The sequence below is a fragment of the Stegodyphus dumicola genome, chromosome 1 (genome assembly GCF_044657685.1).
Source record: "Stegodyphus dumicola isolate Sdum_Otavi_A_Nest chromosome 1, ASM4465768v1".
Classification (NCBI taxonomy): Eukaryota; Metazoa; Arthropoda; class Arachnida; order Araneae; family Eresidae; genus Stegodyphus; species Stegodyphus dumicola.
The window spans coordinates 283195555-283217918 of NC_140768.1; the positions used below are offsets into that span (position 1 = coordinate 283195555).

Genomic DNA, 22364 nt, shown 5'->3' on the forward strand with positions numbered 1-22364 from the left:
TATTTAAAGATATAAACATCTCTTCCAATATTTCAAAAACAATAATTTAATTTTAAATATCATGACATGTTACAATGTACCTCAGGAGTATTTCAGAACAGGAAAGTACAACGGGTTTGTTTAATATAGTCTTCAAGCATAAAGATTTACGTCTTTAGCTCAAAAAAGTAACAGCTTACAATTAACTAATACATAGTGGCAATTGTTCACGTTACGTGGCGTTGTGTCCTTGTTTTTATACACATTGATGACTGTAACGTGTTCTCGAGTTACTAACTATGGTGCTGTATAATGAATTCAGATTTTTCCTCATGATAGTTTTTCTTTTAATGATATATGTATCACAGACATCTGCTTTATATTTTCATATTTCTGAAACCGAAAGAAAATGCTTTATTGAGGAAATTCCAGATGAAACACTCGTCGTAGGTGAGATGACCGGTTTCTTTTCACTTTAAAATCGTCTGCTGGTGTTGAATCAGTTTCTCTTCAATATTTGAGTTTGTTCTTTGTAATATTGCTGTGTTTATACTTGTTTAATTCAGGCAAATTACTTTTATCATACGGTGAAGTAAACTAAATTTAGTTTCCAAAAATCACTATAGTATTTGTTATTACAGTGAGCCTTATAGTATTTGTTATTACTGCAAGCCTTTCGTTATCAAGTCATTTTATTATTCCATCTTAATGCTCCATAGTACATTTAAATTTCGCTGTTCTTGCATACAGATATGATATATGTATCAGAATGCATTTCAAATGTCACTCTCAGGCAAGGGCTTCTCCCATATCTTCTACATTTGCAATTAATTAAAAAAATTTTCACTTATTCAAATAATTAAAAAAAGTTTGATCTTAGTTCGAAATTTAAAAAATTGCATGTTTGGTTATAATTTAACGTAATTAATTATTATACTTTGAGTATAAATGTAGGAGTAAGATTGTTTCAAAGGAATAAATAGTAAAGTTAAATTAATTTTAAATAAATAAGTAAGATAAGATAATGTGCATGTAGGATTTTAGAAAAATGGTTACTTTTTAGGCAAATACTTCAGCTTGCTAAAGGTAGTACAACAAAATATTTTAGCAATTTTAAATATTTATAATTATATCCATCATTTCCATAGTCGTGAATTTTTCACACTTTGTAATGTTTTCTCCTTCTAGCTAACTGAGATTTTCAAATATATTGAGTACGGTTTTTAATATACTTATTATCTGCACCCCCCCCACACAAAATGTGACCTCTAGTTGGCAACTTTGTAAATTGGCATAAAAATTTTTTTTAACTAGCATTATGGCAGTGCTCGATTCATAAGCAGTAATAAAAAGAAACATAAAAAACTTTATAAGAAGAATAAAAAAATCATTACTAAGCACCTTGGTATATTTTGATGATGTTTTACAGGTAAAAATTAAGTGTTGGGTCCAAGTTAATAGTTTTCGAGACTTTCTTAAAAAGATTCCCGAACTATGGCTATTTATTGTAAGCTGGCAAATATTATCAAGATAGGAAAAGAAAACATACTTTAGGAATTTAAAATACAAAGGTTGATCTTTGGATTATGGTAACTTAGCGAAAATTTGGCGACCAACTCTGCTACGGCAACCCTCTATTTTTTTTTTCGCCGCCATTTTGTCTTCACGAAGTAAAGACATGTTTCTTTTCTTTTTATTTACTGAACACTTTTACAAGAATCTACTAGCCGAATTACACTTATGCTAGAAATTTTATGTAACAAAACTGCTTAATCATGACAAATATTAACTGCAAAATTGGGAAAAAGTGCACAATCGCAAACTCCTTGCACGTTTTTCAGAATAGCACATACACATAAACCATTTACACGTCGACTTATTTTTACTTAAAAAAAATCCCAGAATTGCACAAAAATGGCATTGCACACACTCTTAACTTTATCCATCTACACTGCTATTTTCTCATAAATTACAAAAATTTGCACGAAAATGCAAAAAAATCTGTGAATCTTTAAACTCGGTAAAAAGCACATATATGAAATTACCTGATCACGAAAAAGTATATACCCTTTCCAAGGATGAACGTTTACATGTATAAAATAAATAAAATATCCAAAAACTTTTACCTCTAAATTATCTATTATATTATAAAAGTCACCAACGAATTCATACCGCAAACATTACAAATGGTTACAAATACTTAGTGTCAAATATTTAAATTATTTCCATGCACGTTTACTTCAACTAAAACGTATACCAAATTCCTACAAACATAAAATTCACAAAATAACTATCATTTAATTAAAATATCACTAAACCGTGTACACGTCGACTTAATTTTACTTAAAAAAAAAATCCCAGAATAGCACAAAAATGGCATTGCGCACACTCTTCACCATATCCATGTACACTCCTTTTTTCTCATAAATTAGAAAAATTTCACGAAAATGCATGAAAATTTTGTGAATCTTTAAATCCGGTAAAAAGAACATATATGAAACTACCTGATCGCAAAAAGTATATACCCTTTCCAAAAATGAACATTTCCACGTATAAAATAAATAAAATATCCAAAAACTTTTACCTCTAAATTATCTATTATATTATAAACGTCACCAATGAATTCATACCGCAAACATTAAAAATGGTTACAAATACTTAGTGTCAAATATTTAAATTACTTCCATGCACATTTACTTCAACTGAAATGTATACCAAACATAAAATTCACAAAATAACTATCATTTAATTAAAATATCACTAAGCCATGTACACGTCGACATATTTTTACTTAAAAAAACATCCCAGAATTGCACAAAAATGGCATTGCGCACACTCTTCACTATATCCATGTACACTGCTTTTTTCAAAAACTTCACGAAAATGCATGAAAATACTTAACGCATTCTACTCAAACGTATTCCAAAATACTACAAACATATAACTCACAAAATCACAAACATTAAATTAAAATATAATTAAATTAAAAAACACTACTTAAAATATAAATAAGCACATACATTAAATTAATAAAAATTAGATTACAATCCTAATTACTTTAAACTAAATCATTGCTAATAACAATTTTCCAATAATACCATATTAATTTATTTACTCCTTACATTTAGAACAATGCATAAAAATAATATCCTCAAATGATTAAAAATACTAACTTACCTAATCTTCAGAATCTTCATTACGTGGCATGCACACTTCCACTATTTCACACGACACACAATGAAGCTTAATACAAAATAATATAGTACTACAGTTTTCCAAATCCCCCCCCTTTTTCCGATTAAAGAACTGTAATTCGTCCATTAATGTCACATGACATATCTCATGATCTCTCATTTCCCTCACACAAAATAATGCGTAATCGGAACTGAGTACTTCTCACATTATTACCAAAGTCAGGATCTTTAAAATCATACTTATAGTTCACAGGAAGGTACCAGGTAAAATAAATAACTTAATAAAACATCTTTACTTCTATCTCGCACAACCTTAAAGAAACACTTATTACTACCCCTTTCAATCCCACTAAATACCCATTTCGAATTCACTTTAGTTAGGGCCATGGGATCCAAAAATTAACGAACACCATTTCACACAACACAGAATAAAGCCAAATACAAAATTTCCAGATTTTTTCCCGATTTCCCTCCTTTTCCGATTAAAGAACCGTAATTCGTCCATTAATATCACTTGACATATCCCATGATCTCTCATTTCCCTCACACAAAATAATGCGTAATCAGAACTGAGTACTTACTGCTCACATTATTACCAAAGTCCCAGGTAGTAACCTTTATCGCCTCCAAAATGTCGCCAAACTACCACTTACCATATTCTAAAGATCAGCCGATACAAATTTTAATTATTAGATTTTAAAATATGAATTACTCATATTTTTCTCCAAATCTTTCTGTATTTTTTGTGCTATTCTTCTCAAGTATACAGTAATTCATTTACACTTAAAAAAAAAATCGGAGAATTGCAGAGATAGGGCATTGTGCCAACTTCGGTAACATTTGCTATTTACCAAATACATCTCTTCGTTGTTCACTTTTAAAGATTTTGCATCAAAGTTTTAACTCAGTTTCTTTTATCGCTGGGAAATTCCACAAGCACATATTTAAAAATATCTTGTTTATAAAAACCATTGGAATACATTAAAAAAGAATGCATACGAAAATGACGATGTGACTTGACTGAAGGATTGTTATGATCATGGTTGCCAGAAGAATCGTTATGTGCATGATTGCAAGAGTTTGACACATTCTGAAAATTTAGTGACTTCTGCTAAAGTGGTTGCGATAATATGTAAGTCATTTACATGGCCAGTATTTACATCTGTACAGCTGGTAGATACTAATTGAAATTCAAAGTGGTACATTCACAGTCCACGTGTATTCAAACACATGTGGGGTACATCTATGCATGAGTAAGTGACGTGTAATATAGTAGACTTCTAGGTTACTAGAGTAATGGTGGGGATAAAATTTCGAGTTTCCCCAAATTTACTTTTCTAACAGCAGGTGTAAAAACCATATTGTAATTTATAGTAAAAAATATTAACAATTTACTTGAATTTTTAAGCAGTTTAATATGGAGAATAAATTCATTTGGTAATGTAAATTAAATCAGCATTTAAAACAAACACATGTTAAAACAAAGTTTTTTTTTTTTTTTTTTTTTTTAAATGATATTTCTATATTTTAACAGGAGTCAGTGAGAAACAACAGAAAATTAATAGCTGCAGAATAATAGAAAATCAATAACTTATTTGAGTAGAGTAGACTTTAAGGTACCCCTCGTATTATGGTGAAGTTGTTGTTTGATTTATCGCCAAATTGTTGTTTCATTTATGCTGGCCTAAGTAGTTGAATGTTATGGAAACCCTATTGTGGTGTAATCGGGTGCATGATTCTGGGAAATTTTGAATCATGGGATGTTTTGTAAGCGTTTCTGTGGGGTCTGTTGGTTTGATTCTTTAGACAATAGAATGGCCGAATGTAGTAAGATTAATTTGAAGTTTCTGTACGACTTGGAGCGAAAGGGGAAAAGAGCTTAACTGACTGGTGTGTAAATGAAGGTTTACTTAGTAGCCATTATAAGTGTCCTGTATGTAGGAAGGATATGCGTCTAGTCGAACGTAAAAACCGTTTAGATGGATTTGAATGGGTTTGTAGGAAGAAAGATTCAGATGGTCACTATGTGAAGCATTCGATCAGGAAGAGTACCTGGTTTGGAAAAAAGTCATTTGAATATGATTGATATTTTGATTTTCACATGGCTTTGGGTGTACGAAGCGAACTCGAAAATCATGGTAAGTGAATATTTGCTTTTGGTAGTGCTTAAATGTGTAACATGTTTTTCCTTTTTTATGTTATTTTATTGTTTGGTTTAAAATGTATTTTACAGAAATTATATATTTTTTGTTTGCCTATATTGTAGAATTTGGTGCTCCTTTGACTTTTTAAGTGAAAATGTATCGATATGTATATGGACAAAGTAAAGGGAGAGCTCAATGCAAGTTTGTGCAATTCGGGGATTTTTTTTTAAGTGAAAATAGGTCGATATGTAAGTCAGAATGAATAAAATTAAAAGAGTGCGCAATGCCATTTTTGTCCAATTTGGGGATTTTTTTAAAGTGAAAATAGGTCGACGTGTACATGGATAAAGCCAGAGGAGTGCGCAATGCCATTTTTGTGTGGTTCGGGAATTTTTTTTTAAGTGAAAATAAGTCGATGTGTACATGGATACCGAGTTTGTGCAATTGTTTGTCTTGTTATTTTGGCTTTGCAAGCCGAGTCAAAGAATTGCACAAAATCTGTATCCATGTACCGCCAAAAATCACCAAGTTTCGCCAAGGGGTACCCTAAACTATACTTTTACCACTTATTTTTATCATTTAGAAATTTAATTCTAGCTGGTTATTTAATGTTATTTATATAGTCCAGCTAATATGCAATTAAATTACGAGGGCTATCCAGAAAGTAGATTACGTTTTGGAATAAAAAAATAAACAAAGTATAGGAAACAAATTTTATTATATACAGATGAAAGCCACACTCAAATACTACTTTTCTACATAGTCACCATACAAAGTAAGGCATTTATCGTAGCGATGTACGAGCTTGGAAATTCCTTCGTCGAAAAATTCGGCCGCCTACGCCTTCAACCACTTCGTTACCTCTTCTTGCCTTCCATCTTGCACAAAACTTGTGGTAACCAAGCTTTTCGCTGATGATTTCGTGCAACAAACTTCGCGAAATTTGTGGAAAACTCAAAGAAAGTTCCGTTATTGTGAAATTTCGATTTTCACGGACTTTAGCATCGACTTTTTCGAGAAGTTCGGCGGTCACTATGCTGGGTCTCCCACTTCGATCTTCGTCGTGAACATTGGTTCGGCCATTTTGAAATCTTATGACCCACTGACGCACTCCACCTTCAGTGATAATGTTGTCCCCATACACTTCACGAAGCTGCCGATAGATTTCTATCGGTTTACAGTTTTTTGCAGTCAGAAACCTTATTACTGAGCGCACCTCGCAGCTCGCGGGATTTTCAATTAACGCAGACATTTCAAACCGTCACAGTATCTGAACGGAGCACAGCACGAACCTCTCACTAGCACGGCTAGATGCAGACTGAGCTGCGCAACGCTCTGACCCCAAGATGGCCGCGCTAGCCCCGCCCCTAGCGGACACAGACGGAAACGTAATCTACTTCCTGGATGGCCCTCGTACATACTCTTTCAGACAAAAACAATTCCTAATTATTGTGACATGATCTGCTATTATTGCTGCTTTTCCAAGCATTTTCTTCTCCTTTTTGTATTTCCTTAAAAGTTTTGCTTTATTGTGATAATTTTTGATCATTCTGCAATAAATGAGCATAACTTTTAATCAGGAATTAACTGTTCTTAAAAATATACACAAAATATGGCAGTTCTGCTGACTATTGAAACCAGAGGTGCAGATAATCGGACAAATACTGTTTTTTCCCTTCTGTTGACATGCACAATGTACATTAATATGGGGAAAATGAATAATTACATTTTATTAAATGTTATAATCATTTGAAATATAATTTGATTCAAAAACAAACATGAAAATGTAGAATTTAAAATTAAATAAAAAACAGTCTTATATTGATGTAAGTTTTGAATAAAATGACATCAGTTTTAAAGCCATCAGGCATGTGCTTCATCACTTCTTGAGCAGCAAAAGACTTTTGCAAAGGTGGGTAAATAATCATATTTAATTTCACTATAAATATGGTTGGTGCACCTCACATTCTATAGAACGGGGTTTCTTAAACTTTTTTCAGTTGTGACCCCTTTTTATCAGTGAAATTTTTTTCACAACCACAGGACTCCATAATTTTTGCAAAAATTTTGTGGGACCCCATAAGTATTAAGCAAATCCGGCACACGTGTAAGTGAAACTGTTAATTTTTTTCACTTGTACTGTAATATACAATTGCAGATTTAGCACATTAACTTTAATTTCTAATTTGAAGACATAGAACAATGTGAACATTTTAAATAAGTAACAGATGAAATAACAGCGTCACTCGCAAAGCAAGGAAAATTAAACTATGAAAAAAATGCGTCAGAACTTTTTTTTTTCTTTGTCTGTATTGTCTTATCTTTATCTATTTTGAGATATACTGTGTATTTTTCTTTGTCTGTATTGTCTTATCTTTATCTATTTTCAGATATACTGTGTAAAAATATTTGGTAATTGTAAAATTATTATAATAAGTTAAAGAAATATCAAAGCTCCTAAAATTTTTGCCGACCCCCTGCTGCAAGTGCCGCGACCCACAGTTTAAGAAACCCTGCTATAGAAAATATGTTGAATCAAACTAGATAGTGATGTTATTTAAGCATTTTAAAATTATCTTTTATTCACAGGAAATTACAAATGTGAATTGCATGATCCCAAAACAGGAGGATTTATGCCATCTAGTCCTGGGATTGGAATGCATGTTGAAATTAGAGACCCAGATGAAAAGCTAATCCTTTCTAAAGTTTATAGTTCTGAAGGCAAATTTTCTTTCACTTCTAGTATACCTGGAGAACATGTTATATGCCTTTATTCAAACACAACAAAGTGGTTTAGTGGTAGCCAGTTGGTAAGAAAATTTTACTGCATAATTTTATTTTTATATGTACAGTGGTGCCTCACACAACGAACTTAATTCGTTCCAGGAGCAAGTTTGTTATGCGAAAAGTTCGTTATATGAAACGCATTTTCCCATAACAATACATGTTAAAAAAAAATAATTCATTCTGTAGCATAAAATATGCTATGACATAAAAAAAGATAAATTTTTTGTTATTATTTTTATTTAGATACATCTAAAAACATAATTAAAAAAAAAAAAAAAAAAAAACGCATTTTTTTAATTTTAAGACAGACTAAGTAGAGTCTACCGAATCTTGCACATCTTCATCCAACATCTGCTGGAAATAACGGACAAGAGTATCGGAGTAAAGATCGTTGATCCTGTTTGCTTCAGCTGAATCTGGATAGTGGGCATTGGTAAACTCCTGAACTGCTTTCCATTAGACCAGGATGTTCTTGATGTCAGCAGTTGGGATTGTTTGACTGTTGCTCCTCGTTATCAGATGACTCTTCCCTTTGAGCATTGTTCTGTTGCTGGACCAGAAGTGCTTCGAGCTTGTCAGTTGTCAGCTCTTCTTTGTGTTCCTCAATAAGCTCCTCTACCTCTAATTCCAACCTTTGGGCCACTGTGATGATGTCCTTCACTACTTCTGTGTCATTAACTACTGCTTCTTCCTGGGTCCACGAAGGCACAAGCATCTTCCAAGCAGAAATGAGGGTCCTTTGTGACACTTCTTCCCAGGCCTTCTGTATAAGTTGTATTGCCGTAAGGACATCAAATTTCTCCTTCCAAAACTTTCGTACAGTCATATTGTTTCCACCAAACTCGCATTCTTCAAACACCTTATTAAAGAGGGCTCTAATGTAGAGTTTTTTTAAAGTTCGCAATAACTTGCTGATCCATTGGCTGAAGAATGGATGTGGTGTTTGGTGGCAAATACTGCACCTTGATAAAAGGATAATTTTCCTGCAATATTTCCTCTAGGTCTTTTGAGTGAGAAGGGGCATTGTCAAGTATCAGAAGGGCTTTGAGCGGCAGTTCTTTTTCCAGCAAGAATTTCTTCACGGCAGGAGCAAAGGTTTCCAGAATCCATTCGTTGAAGACAACTTGGGTCACCCAGGCTTTTTGATTGGACTTCCAATGGACGGGCAGTTTGGACTTAATAATGTTATTTTTCTTGAAAATTCTTGGATTTTCAGAGTGATAAACCAATAGAGGTTTGATCTTGAGGTCTCCGCTGGCATTAGACGAAAACATAAGGGTAAGTCTGTCCTTTCATGGCTTTGTGTCCTGGCAATTTCTTCTCCTCTTTTGTAATGAAGGTTCTGCTTGGCATTCTTTTCCAGAAAAGACCTGTTTCATCGGCATTGAACACTTGTTGTGGGCAGTATCCTTCATCCCTAATGCATTTTTGAAAGTTAATAGAGAACTTTTCTGCTTCTTTCTTGTCAGCACTGCCAGCCTCACCATGCATAGTAACGCTGTGAATTCCACACCTTTTCTTAAATCTAAAAAACCACCCCCTGCTGGCTTTGAATTCTTCTTCATTATCTTGATTGCTGCTACTTCCAGGGACGTTTTTCTTTAAATCGTCATAAATTCTCTTGGCTTTGTGACAGAAAATATCTTGGGTTGTTACGTCACCTTTCACCTGCCTGTCCTTAATTTAAATCGCTAATAGTCTCTCCATTTCCTCGTGGATTGAAGACCTATGTTTTTCATGAAATAGTTTTGATACTCCTTTGGCTACTTTGGCTGATTTGATTGCATCCTTGTTTGTCAAAATGGTGGTCTTGCTGAGGCCAAACTCTTTGACGAGGTCACACTGTTTTACTCCACATTCACTCCTTCTAATTATTTCCTGTTTCATTTCAACAGAAATCACCTTCCTGCTTGTTTTAGAAGCCATGATATAAAAAAATATTGATTTTAACTTAAAAGGATGATATTGAGTTTAACTTAAAAGGAGGTATTGCCGCGATACGGGCTTAAGTTAAGCACAATAACTAACGACTGCCTGCGCGGAAGGATGCAATACATCGGCAGCGATCGTGGAAGCTCGGGCGACTTCGTTGTGTGAAACGAAGTTCACTGTATGAATCATGAAATGAAGTTCGTTGTGTGCAGCGTTCTTTGTGCGAGGCACCACTGTAATTTAAATGAGCTTCCATTTTTTTAGCTATCTTAATTAAATCAAATGCCAAGAGAATGAGTGACTTAAAATTTCGCAAAGTTATATCCATAACTATAAATATGCATAAGTTAAATACAAGTTTCCAGATAAATATGTTGTTAAATTCTTGTGAAATAATCCATAAATCTGTTGTTTGGTTAATGGGGCATCAATTTTAAAAAGTAGCATTTTTCTTTTTTTTCCAGATAAAAGCAGTAGTTTTGTTTATGTGATTTAGTATTGCAAAATGGCAAAATAACAGTGCAGTGCTCTTTGCCACTGTCTAGATTTCTGCTTGCTTAAGATAATATTTTGTTGATTATATGAGAAGACATAAATGTTTTCAACAGTATTAAATTAGCAGCTTTGCATTCTTGTAAACAGATTATTGTGGTAAAATTATTTTATATTTTTTATTTTTTGAAAGGGGGGAATTTAATTAAATGCTTGTTTTTTTCCCTCCCTCATGAATCTGAACAAGCTGTTAGGATTACCTTTTCTATCTCTTATTAAATTTCATAGCAGGATTTATATTTGGCACAAAATGGAACCCTTTTAACCTAGCAGTTCCAGTTTTTATTGTCTGACTACCTCATTTTGATTGAAAACATGCCATGAGAATGAATTTGATGGTTCTTGTAACCCTGGTCTCCTCAGTAATGGTCTCATTAAAGAGTTTTGAATCCACTGAATATTAAGTAAGTTCACAAATTGCTACACCCATTGTTTATCTGAATTCTTCTCACTTCACGTGACTATCAGCTGACTGTGCTTCCTTCAGCAACATGCCTTCAAGCAGTTGCTATTCATGCTAACATAAAAGAATTAGTTTTTGTTAGTTCTATATATCTGACTCTGAATGAAGCCGTCAATAAGAGAGCAGCTGTCAGAACCCTTTAATATTATTGACAATTTTAAATGAACATAATCTGCTGTGGGGAAGTAGAAATACAAATCCTTGAGATGGACAAATTGAGCAAATGATTGGTCTCCTCAATAATGGACAGGATATCTACTTCCATTGAGCCTATGAAATCATTTCGTACTATTGATCTTGCCATCTGTACACTACCTCTGTTGCCCTTTTAAACACTGTGCCAAAAAAAAAGGGGGGAGACAGTTCTATATCTCTCGTTCTACTGAGCCAATTGATGAAATTCAGCTTGCGTTTTCCATGTCTCGAAAGCACAACATAGGATATGTATTACATTTGTGCATAGCATTCTTCGGTACTTTTCCGTTTTACTGATAAAGTCGCCAATAACGGTACAACTGATCACAAACGGAATATCCTCGCTGGTAACCTTTTACGCCTCATTTTCAAAACAAGTCGCAGCCCAGGCCTAAAAGTTTTCTGCATTTTCGCGGAATTACGTTTTTTTGAACATCACCCGGGCTGTTTCTGAGATCGATGCAGAATCGTTGAGAAATCACGACCGGCATATGTGGGGAGGGGGGAATAAATGGAAAACATGCTCTCTCTCTTCCTCTTTTCTTTGTAAAAAAACTTGACATCATGCCATCGTATAATATTACGCCGGGTTAGCGATCAAACGCGGGCACCCCTTGTTGCGAACTTTTCGAGTTTGCCCGAGCCAAGATTGCGAAATACGTTGTTTCACATCAAGGCAAAGTAGGTGAGGCTTATGTGGAAAGGCGGAACTAGATGCGTATGAATATCGAATCAAAGAAGAGCAAGCAACCGTCAAACGAGAGCTGACTTTAATAATTTCAGCAATCGGTGCTGGCGCCATCTGTCGGACATACGGATAACCACTTGCATTCTCCAGTACACAAAACTCTATGTAAAAATTTAAGGAATGTTCATAAACTGTACAAAGAAGAGCTAGAGATAGAAAAGGAGAAGCGAGAATCTTAAAAAAAAAAGCAATTAAACATTTCAGAAAATAAAAAGGTATCAATGGATTGTATAAAAGCTGCTGAAAAGAAATTGAGACTAGCTCGCAAACGGAAATTAGAAAAGTTGGTTGCAAAAGTAGCAAAAAAGAAAAAGCTTTTTCCCTAAAAATTTTTAATCAGGATCGAGTGAGACTGAGATAAAATAGTTATTTTTTTGTATTCCTCCTTTAACTATATGTTATTTTGTAACTATATTATCTCACATGACTACTTTTTCTGGTGTTATATAAAGTACTGTTTATTGAGCTAAAAGTGAAGATATGTGAAAGCTATAGTAACAGTTATATATATATATATATATTTATATATTTATCTCTAAAACTTGTCAGTGCCTGAAAATGGGCAGTAATATATAACATAAATATGTATATTAGTGTGTTGTAATGTTGTGTACAGTATTCATGTATCAACTGTTAAATTAAGTTACATAAAGAGCATACATACAGAAACTCGACATTGCACACTGACTTGACTTTGTCCATGCATACATCTATCTACTTTTACTTAAAAATTGAAGGAGCACCCAATTCTACACTAGAGCCAAACAAAAAATATATAACCTCAATAAACTGCATTTTAAATCAAACAATGAAAAAGCACTACACACTACTATCACATCTATGCACTACACAAAGGAAATATCCACTTACCTTATTTAGAAATTTCTGTGTCTTCAGTCTGTGGCACACAAAATTCCTTAACAGCACCAAAAACTTTCCTCAAACCATGTTCCCTTTCTAATGGAATGCTTTATATGGTGAGCATGTGAACCTTTCTTATGACAAACCCATTCAAAGCCATTTGAACGATCATTATTTTCGACCATACGCATTTCCTTCGTACAAACAGGACACTTATAATTCCACTGAATTACATCTAACAAAGTTTCTTTTCTTTTTTCTTCTGTCCTGAACCACTTTAAAAACATAAATACATAAAATAAAATTTTAAAAAATCTAAAATGTTTCAGATTTTAAATTATGTCCAAAGGGGTGCTTTTTTTTAACATTTTGTGTGTTACATTTATTTATTAATATCACGTTCTTCACACTTAAACCATAAAATTCAGTTCAACAGCAGCATCGCAAAATAGTTTTAAAATCAGCATATCTTTAAAATTGCCAGTACAGAGACGGATAAAAATGCAGTACAGGTAAAAATGTTTTTTCTGTACAATTCTGCCATTGCTCGCTTTGAAATCCTTGAGTTTGTTAATCAAAACTTCATTAAAGTTTTACAGAATATGAAATCGATAATAAAACAAATTTTGAATTTGGTGTTCCACATGCCCATATTTGTAGTATTATTATGTCATTCAAAATTCAGTAGCTCTATATACCATTGTTTTATCACAATGCGCAAAATGTACATACATTTATGTAAATTTTTCATTATGTAATATCTTTAAATATAACACAGGGCAATAATACTTTATGGCAACAGTTTGAAAAGTGATTCGCCGTTTGTAGTGAGTCGACGCAAAATTGCAAAAAGAAAACAATAGTCTTTCAGGGGCAAAGCCTCTTTGGACTAAATCAATGCCCCAATCATCAGTTAACTAACAGACAGCAAATTCTGTAGTATTGTTCTAAATCGAGAAAATCCGCTACTAATAGTGAAGATTGTGACAGAGAGGTTCTTGAGAAGGAAATAATTCCAACTGACAATTTAGTGGGAATTTCCAGTGCAGCAGTAACAGGACTTGAACAACGGAACTTTGTGAGCAAGATATTGTGTCTCTCTGTTGACTGAAAGTGAAAGTATTAGAAAAAAAAAATGAAATAAATTAAACAGTTGAAAGAAATATTGAACACAAATACATATTGAACTTTTTTAGTAATGTTTTATTTATTCCCTTAAGATCATAAATCACTATTTCATATTTTTAATTTTATAATTTCTACATGTCATCTTATCTTACTAGATTTAAACTAATGGTTTAATATCCTGCAATATCACAAATCCGGAATCGCCGAAGTCTTGATGAGTCCTGATCTTGGACTTTGTATTGTATTAATTATTTTTTATTACAGAGAGTTCATTTGGATATTCAAGTTGGAGAACATGCAGTTGATTATGGCAATGTGGCTCAGAAAGAAAAGCTAACTGAATTACAACTTCGAGTTCGTCAATTATTAGACCAAGTGGAACAAATAAGTAAAGAGCAGAATTACCAAAGGGTAAGTGTTTTTTAATTAATGGATGAATAAATGTTCATGTTTGGAGAGGTAAATGTGGACTTCTATTTTCTTAAATACCATATTAACTTAAAGGGTAGAAGGTATCATATTTGATGGTTGTAAATAAACTAGTGGCAATACTGCTAGTATGATCATTTAATCAAACTCAAAAGCAAAATTATATAGTAGTCAATGTAATCACTAGCAAGATCTTGCAGTTTTCTCTTAATTAATGGAAACCATTGAATGCCATCAGCAAGTGGATTTTTGTTGACTGCAGTGATGTATTGTGATATTGTGAAGAGTACTGATTGAATATGGATGGAATTAATATGTTCACAAAGTTTGGTAACTGAGTTTAACTTTTACCAAATTCCTGAACAATCCATTGGCATTCAACAGAAAAGAGACATCGCACTACTTACAGGTCATTAAAGAATAGATTGGTGACTTGTAAAGGCCAAATATCCTGACTATTTAAATTTAAATGAAACATACCTACCCATCTTGCAAGCATTCCAGTATAATAATGCATAATTGTCAAGTTTCAAGTAAGTCTGGATAAAATTTCCAGTGCATTTTTGCAACAGCCATCTCATTCTTTATCCATGACTGCTTTTTTATGTTTTGTAAACATGCTATTCTTTTCACTTTTATCATGCACATCACCATTGAAGAATAGTAACTGCAACCAGAGATGTGTTGACTTCTTTCTGCATTCCAAGCATTAGCAGTGGCTCCATCTAAAATTGCTTAAAACATGCTAGTACTTACACATATCATAGCTGCCAGATTTGCCAGTTTTACTGGGAAACCTTCATTTATTCTTCCCATCACTGAGTAGATCACTAAATTTTTTGGTTTATAATTTTTAGCTTTTTCTAAGGAAAATTTTCATTTTGCCCACACCTATTGATTTTCAGAATAATTTTTATTATTGAATTTTCTTCATCTGAACTGTATTTTTTCTTATTGCATTTTAGTCACCTTTATTATTATTATTATTATATTTCACTTGATCTGAGTTGTCTTAAGTGTGCTGTAAACATTTCTAGAATTTTAAAGATTTAAGCAATGTTGAATCAGTTAATATTTGTATTTAATTTTATTTTACTTCAATATATAGTGCATTATCAAGTTTATCTACACAAATACTATGTATAAGAATTATTTTATTTTCGTTATATTTAAAAGTATGTTGATAAATAAGTTTTTATTCTATTTTTCAGTATAAAAGTGTAAGAAAATGAAATTAGCTGAAGAACCTAAAATTTAGAATAGCTAATTAAATGCTAATATATTTTACATCAGAATCATATTACAAATACTGCTGGAGGACAAAATAATGCAAACACCTGTGAAAATGTATGACTTACTTCACACCTGCAGTACAGCCGCTCCACGTGCGACAGAAGTCTGCCACTTAGTGAGCGTGAAGAGGAAGGTATTAGTCTCTCAACAGCAGTCACCTGCATTGCATGCTTCGATCGAACTGTCTGTGAGAAATTGAAATGTCAGGCCTGTCAGAGTTCCAAAGAAGAATGATAGTTGGAGCACGTTTAAGTGGAGCATCGGTTATGGAAATAACAAACCTTGCGGGGTGGGCAAGGAAGTATGGTATCAGGCATTATAACAGCTTGCACGAAAGAGGGTAAGACGACGTCTTCACAACAGTGGCTGAAAGTCAAAGCTGGCTGATAGGGATAGATGGGTCTTGAAACGCGTAGTAGCCCGAAAGCACAAGCAATCGTTATCTGAGATTACATCTGAAATGAACAGTCATCTTCAGGGCTCCATTTCAACAAAAACTGTCAAAAGGGAACTTCATGCTGCGAACATTTATGGCAGAGTGGCAATTCGTAGACCCTTGGTGACTGCAACTAATGCTTACGGTGCAGAGATCACAAAGGCTGGCCCCCACAGCAGTGGCAAAAGGTAATATGGTCAGATGAATCGTCATTCACCCTATTTCAGACGACCAGACATGTTTATGTCTGGAGAATGCCCAAAGAAGCGTTTCATCCTAACTGCCTCTTGCCGACTGTGAAACATGGGAGTGGCGCCATTATGGTATGGAGTGCGATATCTTGGCGCAGTCTTGGGCCACTTATTATTCTGCATGGGAAGATCACATGCAATCACTATCTAAGTATTCTAGGGTATCATGTCCATCTTTTTGTCCAGACTGTATTTCCTGGGGAGTGACCTATAGAGGACAACATCCCTATCCACACTGCTAGGTGTATTCAAGAATGGTTCAAATAGCAAGACGAGGCAATTGAACATCTCGCTTGGCCTTCCTCAGTCTTCGGACTTGAATATTATTGAACATTTATGGGCATATTTGGAGTCCAAACTTCGTTCCCAATTTTCACCTCCATCCGGACTTTCGGAATTAGAAACCACTTTGCAGGAGGAATGGCTTAATATTCTTTAAATATTGTCCATGACCTTTATACATCTATCCCACGTCAAATTCAATCTATACTTCAGTCAAAGGGTGATCCAACCCCCTGTTAATAAAGATTTTCCATTATTTCTCAAGATAAATAAAAATAATAAAGATTTTCCATTATTTCGTATTATTTTGTCCTCCATCTGTAGTTCAGCTATCTGAATTTTACATTATAAATTAAAGTCTTTGAAATCTCTTTTATGAGGCATTGCTATGCAGAGTAAAAAACACCTCCCTATTTCTACATGAAAAATTCCCCTTTTATTTCTTTTCGATTTCAAAGTTAGAAACTGCATAATTCTCTTTTAATATAGTCTGCTGTGTATTCTGTTCTTTTATGGTTTTCCTCATATATAATAACATGAACTGCATCTCCTCCCATAGGCATGCCGTTCCTGTGTGCTGTGCCATATTTGAATTCTGTTGTGTTTCATTCTATATTATATATTGTTCAGTTATTTGATGTTGCTTGTGAAATCTTATACATTCCATAGCTGCCAACACTCTTGGTTGTACCAGAAGACGTCCAGGTTTTCATCACCTTTCCGGGTAGATCATTAAATTTCCTGGTTTTTAGTTGTTAGCCTTTACTAAAAACAATGGGTACTCTTCTGTTATTGGGACTGTATTCAGAAAAGTATTCATGCATGCACGTGTGCACATATATATTGTTACAGATTTCGTATTTATTTAGCTATTATTAGTAGAATTTATAATTAAAATTGTTTTATATTCCCATGCAATGCAGCACAAGACTTATTTGAAGAGAAAACTATGCCGGAAAAATTAAACTACAGGAACATTTAACATTTTAATAAATAGATATCTCATAATTGTACTCTTTTGCTATACAGAAAAATCGAGAAAATACCAGAATGTTCTTGCGCAGGATTAAATAGCTTATAAAAGCAGGATCAAAACATCTTGATTCAGTTTTTTACTTAGTGCTGTAACGAATTGCTGTGAGATTGGATTAGCTTTGTTTTTGAATTGAGTTCTATATATATTTTAGTAGTTCAAAATATAACTACTATGAGATATTACAATATTGTACGAATATCTCTGAGAAAATTTCAGCATTTTGTTTTATTTCTTGGGATAAGAATAAATTTTATTAACTTTATATCGACTTGTGCATTCAGTCCATTACGAACCCGTACGCATGCAACATTTTTTGGTGTCAGAAGTGGGATTTGAATGCCAATCACAAGAGCGATGGAAGAACAATTAAGGTTAATAATTAACAATAATAGTTAGCTATACAATGAATGTTGCTGTCATGCAGTGTGCTTTAAAATTTTGTGTGAGTGCAGCTGAACCTCCCATTAGTTGGATATTCATGAGACCAAGGTTTTTATCCATTATCAAAGGGCAGTCACTAAATGGGAATGCACTCCTGTCCTATTTCAAGAACCTGGGAGTTCTAGAATTATCCATTAATAAGGAGTTTCTGGTTAACGGAAGTTTGACTTTATTGTCTGTTGTCCTATAACAGGGTCGGAAATAGTAGTCTGTGATTGTTCAATGCTGGCAGTTGCAGTGCATGAGCATTGAACATTTTCAGCTTAAAAGCTTCCCAGACTTTTTTTTACTATGTAGATTTACTAATTCACATAGTCATTATAAATATATTTTTATACAGTGCAGATACTTTCTCAACAGCATATCACTTCCATTGATAGCCATGCAACAAGTGTATTCAGCCTATTGTAACTACCTTCCACATTATACTAAGGCTGCGTAATGATTTTTAGAGTTGAAAATGATTGAATAGTTTTTATAGAGATTTACACTTTTCTATAGCATATACTTATTCCTTCAGTTTTGGATTGTAGACTTAAATTCTTGGTTATATAAATAAAGTTATGTGCATTTCTTGAGTTATCCATTTGCTGAAAATTAAAACATTATTTTCAAGGATTTTATTAATTTATATATGGCTGTATATATTTATTACTAAGGAATTTTCTCATTTTTAGTGTAATTATTTCATTGTTGAAAATGACTAAACATCATAATATTTAATATACTGTGTAATTTTTTAAAAAACTGTTTTCTTTCAATTGCAGTATCGAGAAGAACGATTCCGTCAAACAAGTGAAAGTACAAATCAAAGAGTTTTATGGTGGTCTCTTGTACAAACTGGAATATTGCTTTTAATGGGCTTCTGGCAAATGAGGCATTTGAAAAGCTTCTTTCAAGCTAAGAAACTGGTGTAAATTAATGTACTGTTTTTTGGCATTCTACATAATTTGTCACAAAATGCTGATACAAAAGTATTCATAATCATATTAAATAAAACATTCGTAAATAAAAAAATTTGTGCATTTTTATCTTTTGTATTAAATTTGGAATAAATAATATAGTATATTGCCATTAGACAGCATTATTTCATCAATTTGGGGGGAAGATGTGAAGCAGTAAGCTTACAATAATGATGTAAAATTTCAGATACTTAGAATATTATTATAATTTATGTGCAAAGGTAAAATAAAATATTTTCTAGAATGAACATTTTAGTTCAAATCAAAGAAACTTTTTTGCAACAGTAAATAACATTAATTTGATGTTGTCTACATGTATGTATATTTTATAGAAGTGTTTTGAAATAAATTTTATGATTTTTTTTCTTTTTTAATTTGTTTGTTGAATTCTATATTTTATGTTACTGTAAATAATGTATTGCTTTTGCATTTGAAATTAATAATTTTTAATAGTATAATTTTTTATGTTTTATTGTCAAAGAAGCTTGCACTTTACTATTTAAAAGAGAAAAATCTGTAACTTTTCCCTGTAAATGAATTTATATATGTGGAACAGAATTATTTTAAAATTCTTATAACAACTTAATTTATTATTATTATTATTATTATTATTGAAAGTAACAACAGAGAAGCCTTAGTAGCATTTACTGATCTGATAATTTTTAATTTTGCTGTTCTTATGTTTCCATTGATTATGTGATTACTTTGATATAAAACTATGTGAGTTTTTGGAAGATAAGTAAATTATTTGTTAACATGGAATGTGTTAATTTATTCATCTAACATGGTTACAGACTTTTAAAAACAATAATTTCATTAATCAATTTATCAAAAAAAAATTTAACTGGCTTTAAGATGGTTTATGATATGAATAGTTTTTTTATACTTTTAATGTTAAGATTTGAAAGAAAGTAGGGATGGGACATTCAAATCCAGTAGATCCTTAAAAGATTGAACATTTTAATACTAATCTAAACACTGTTAAGTATTTTAACTCAAAATTTGAAAGTATTCCTTTTATTGATAATTAATGCTTCCATTAATTAAAAAAAGAATGAAATATGTGCATTTTTTTGTAGTAATTTAGTATCATATCATAGAGGATTTGATTGAAAAACTATTTTATTATTCTATATAGTAAAATCTATTGGAATTTTTAAGTAATCGGTGTGTTCTCTTAAAAAAATTAACCCTAAAATTTTCTGAATGTGGATAATCTGTTGGTAAAAAAATCTTGAATATTTCTAGTTATGTTTTTTATTATACAAATGCTTGATTTTGCGCACCTCTAGTTGTCTGTTAATTGGAATGGGTTGACATCTTAGTTGAATTCTTTAATAACAGCTGTTTAGTATTTTATTGTTAAACAAAACTTGAAATGTAACCAAAATACTTTCTGTTAAATTTTCTTAAATAAATAAAAATAAACGAAGATTCAGAAGTTTTAATTATGTATTTGACTTACTAAAATTCCATTTGTATTTTCATAATAAATATAGGGGTATTATTAAAAATTCTACTCTTAAATTTGTTTTCCATTAGACTCAAGTTTTAAATTCTGCTTTATTTCACAACTTTCACTGTTAGTTCATTTCCCCTTTTTTCTTTTATTTTTATTGAAAGATATGAGAATCTTTTTAGATTTATCATACCTCTAAAAGAAAGTATTTATTTATGATCATCAGTTAAATCTTTAATTTTGTAAAAGTTTTATTGGTGAGAAATTCATATGAAGACAAGCAAGTTTGCCTTAAACTGCCTGCTTTGCTACAAAGAGATTCATAAAGGCTACTACATATTTCACTGTAATCAATAAACAAACCACATGAAATTTCATTTGCAGAATACTAAAATAAAAAGAGGTTATGCATTAACTACTCAAATTTTAAAAAATAACTTGTTTTTACATACTAAAAAAAATTTACAGGAAAAGTCAAATAAAACAATTATATCTGAAATAAATTTATTATTCATAATTTTATTTTTCTAAATTTAGATTAATGGAAGTACTAACTTGAGCCATACATAAATTTCTTTTACTAGGAGTAAAAAGATTATAAGCTATTTTTTCGTGACAGTAGTTCTATGCCAAACTAAGGTACTTTTTTTATCATAATTAAAGTTTTATTTTGGTATGTTTTTCATCCACTTTGATGTATATGAGGTGGTTTGAATTAATTTTGCTTTTGAAAATGATTACATTCTGCGTATTATTAACATAAAAATCAATAGTATTTTTTAATAAGTTAGAAATTGTTAAATTTTGGACTATGTCATTATGTTGGTTTACCTGTAATTCATAAGTTCTTAATTTTTTATCCTTTTTAAGCACATATTTTAGTTATTTTCTAACAAATATTCAAAATCTTAACTTTTTTATCTTTTCCATAATAGGAAAACGTGTCAAATAATTTTCTACAGAAAGCTATATCTAACAATTTTATGTGTTGTTACTTTTATCTCAAATTTATTACAAAGTAATTTTAATATTCATTCATTATTTTGAAACAACCAAAAATCAAACAGAGCCATGTCAGGTGAGTATGGGGCCTGACGAACCTCAGAAATGTTGTGTTCGGCGGGGAAAGCCTGAATGAAATGGGCAGGGGCGCTATCATAATGAAGCTGCCAAGTTTTTGCTGCTCGGAGATCCGGTCATTTGCGCTACACAGTGTAATGAAGGAATGTGATGGTTTGGCCTTGCAGGGTGTGCTTTTTTTGGTCTTGGGGATGACAGATGTTGCCACTGTGATGTCTGCATCTTGGTTTCTTGATCGTACCCGTACACCCATGTTTCATTGCCTGTGACCACGGTGTTCAGAAAATTGGGGGTCAGCGTTGACATTGTCCAGACTCCATTTTTAGCATCCTCGGTACAAATTTTGCAGACACTCTCTTCATGCCCAAATCCTCTTGAAAAATTAAATGTACTTATCTGATCACAATTTCTCGAACTGATCCTGCAAGACCAGAGTCTGCAGCTTCTCAGTTCCACCTTGTTGAGGGCCTACCTGAATGTGGTTCACTGTTCACTGATGTGTGCCCTTCTTTGAAGCAGTTGTACCACTCCTTGATGGAAGAGGTGCTAATGGACTCATCTCCGAAAGCCTGTTAAATCTTGCGTATGGCTGCTGCTTGGGTATCGTGAAGCTTTTGACAAAATTTGATGCAGTTCTCCTACTCAAGTTCTTCAGTCATTTTCCAACCATTCCACAAACTCTGAAATCTGACTAATGCTCACTCTAGAAATA

At 32.5% G+C, this 22364-nt stretch overlaps 1 protein-coding gene across 1 annotated transcript; it reads left to right on the plus strand.

Annotated features, from left to right (window-relative positions):
* Positions 1–209: 209 nt before the first annotated feature.
* Positions 210–20561, plus strand: eca (transmembrane p24 trafficking protein eclair). Its single transcript, XM_035367291.2, has 4 exons — positions 210–429; positions 7907–8127; positions 14248–14394; positions 18919–20561. The coding sequence occupies exons 1-4, from the start codon at positions 279–281 to the stop codon at positions 19066–19068; spliced, it is 669 nt and encodes a 222-aa protein (XP_035223182.1). The 5' UTR covers positions 210–278; the 3' UTR covers positions 19069–20561.
* The last annotated feature ends 1803 nt before the right edge of the window (positions 20562–22364 follow it).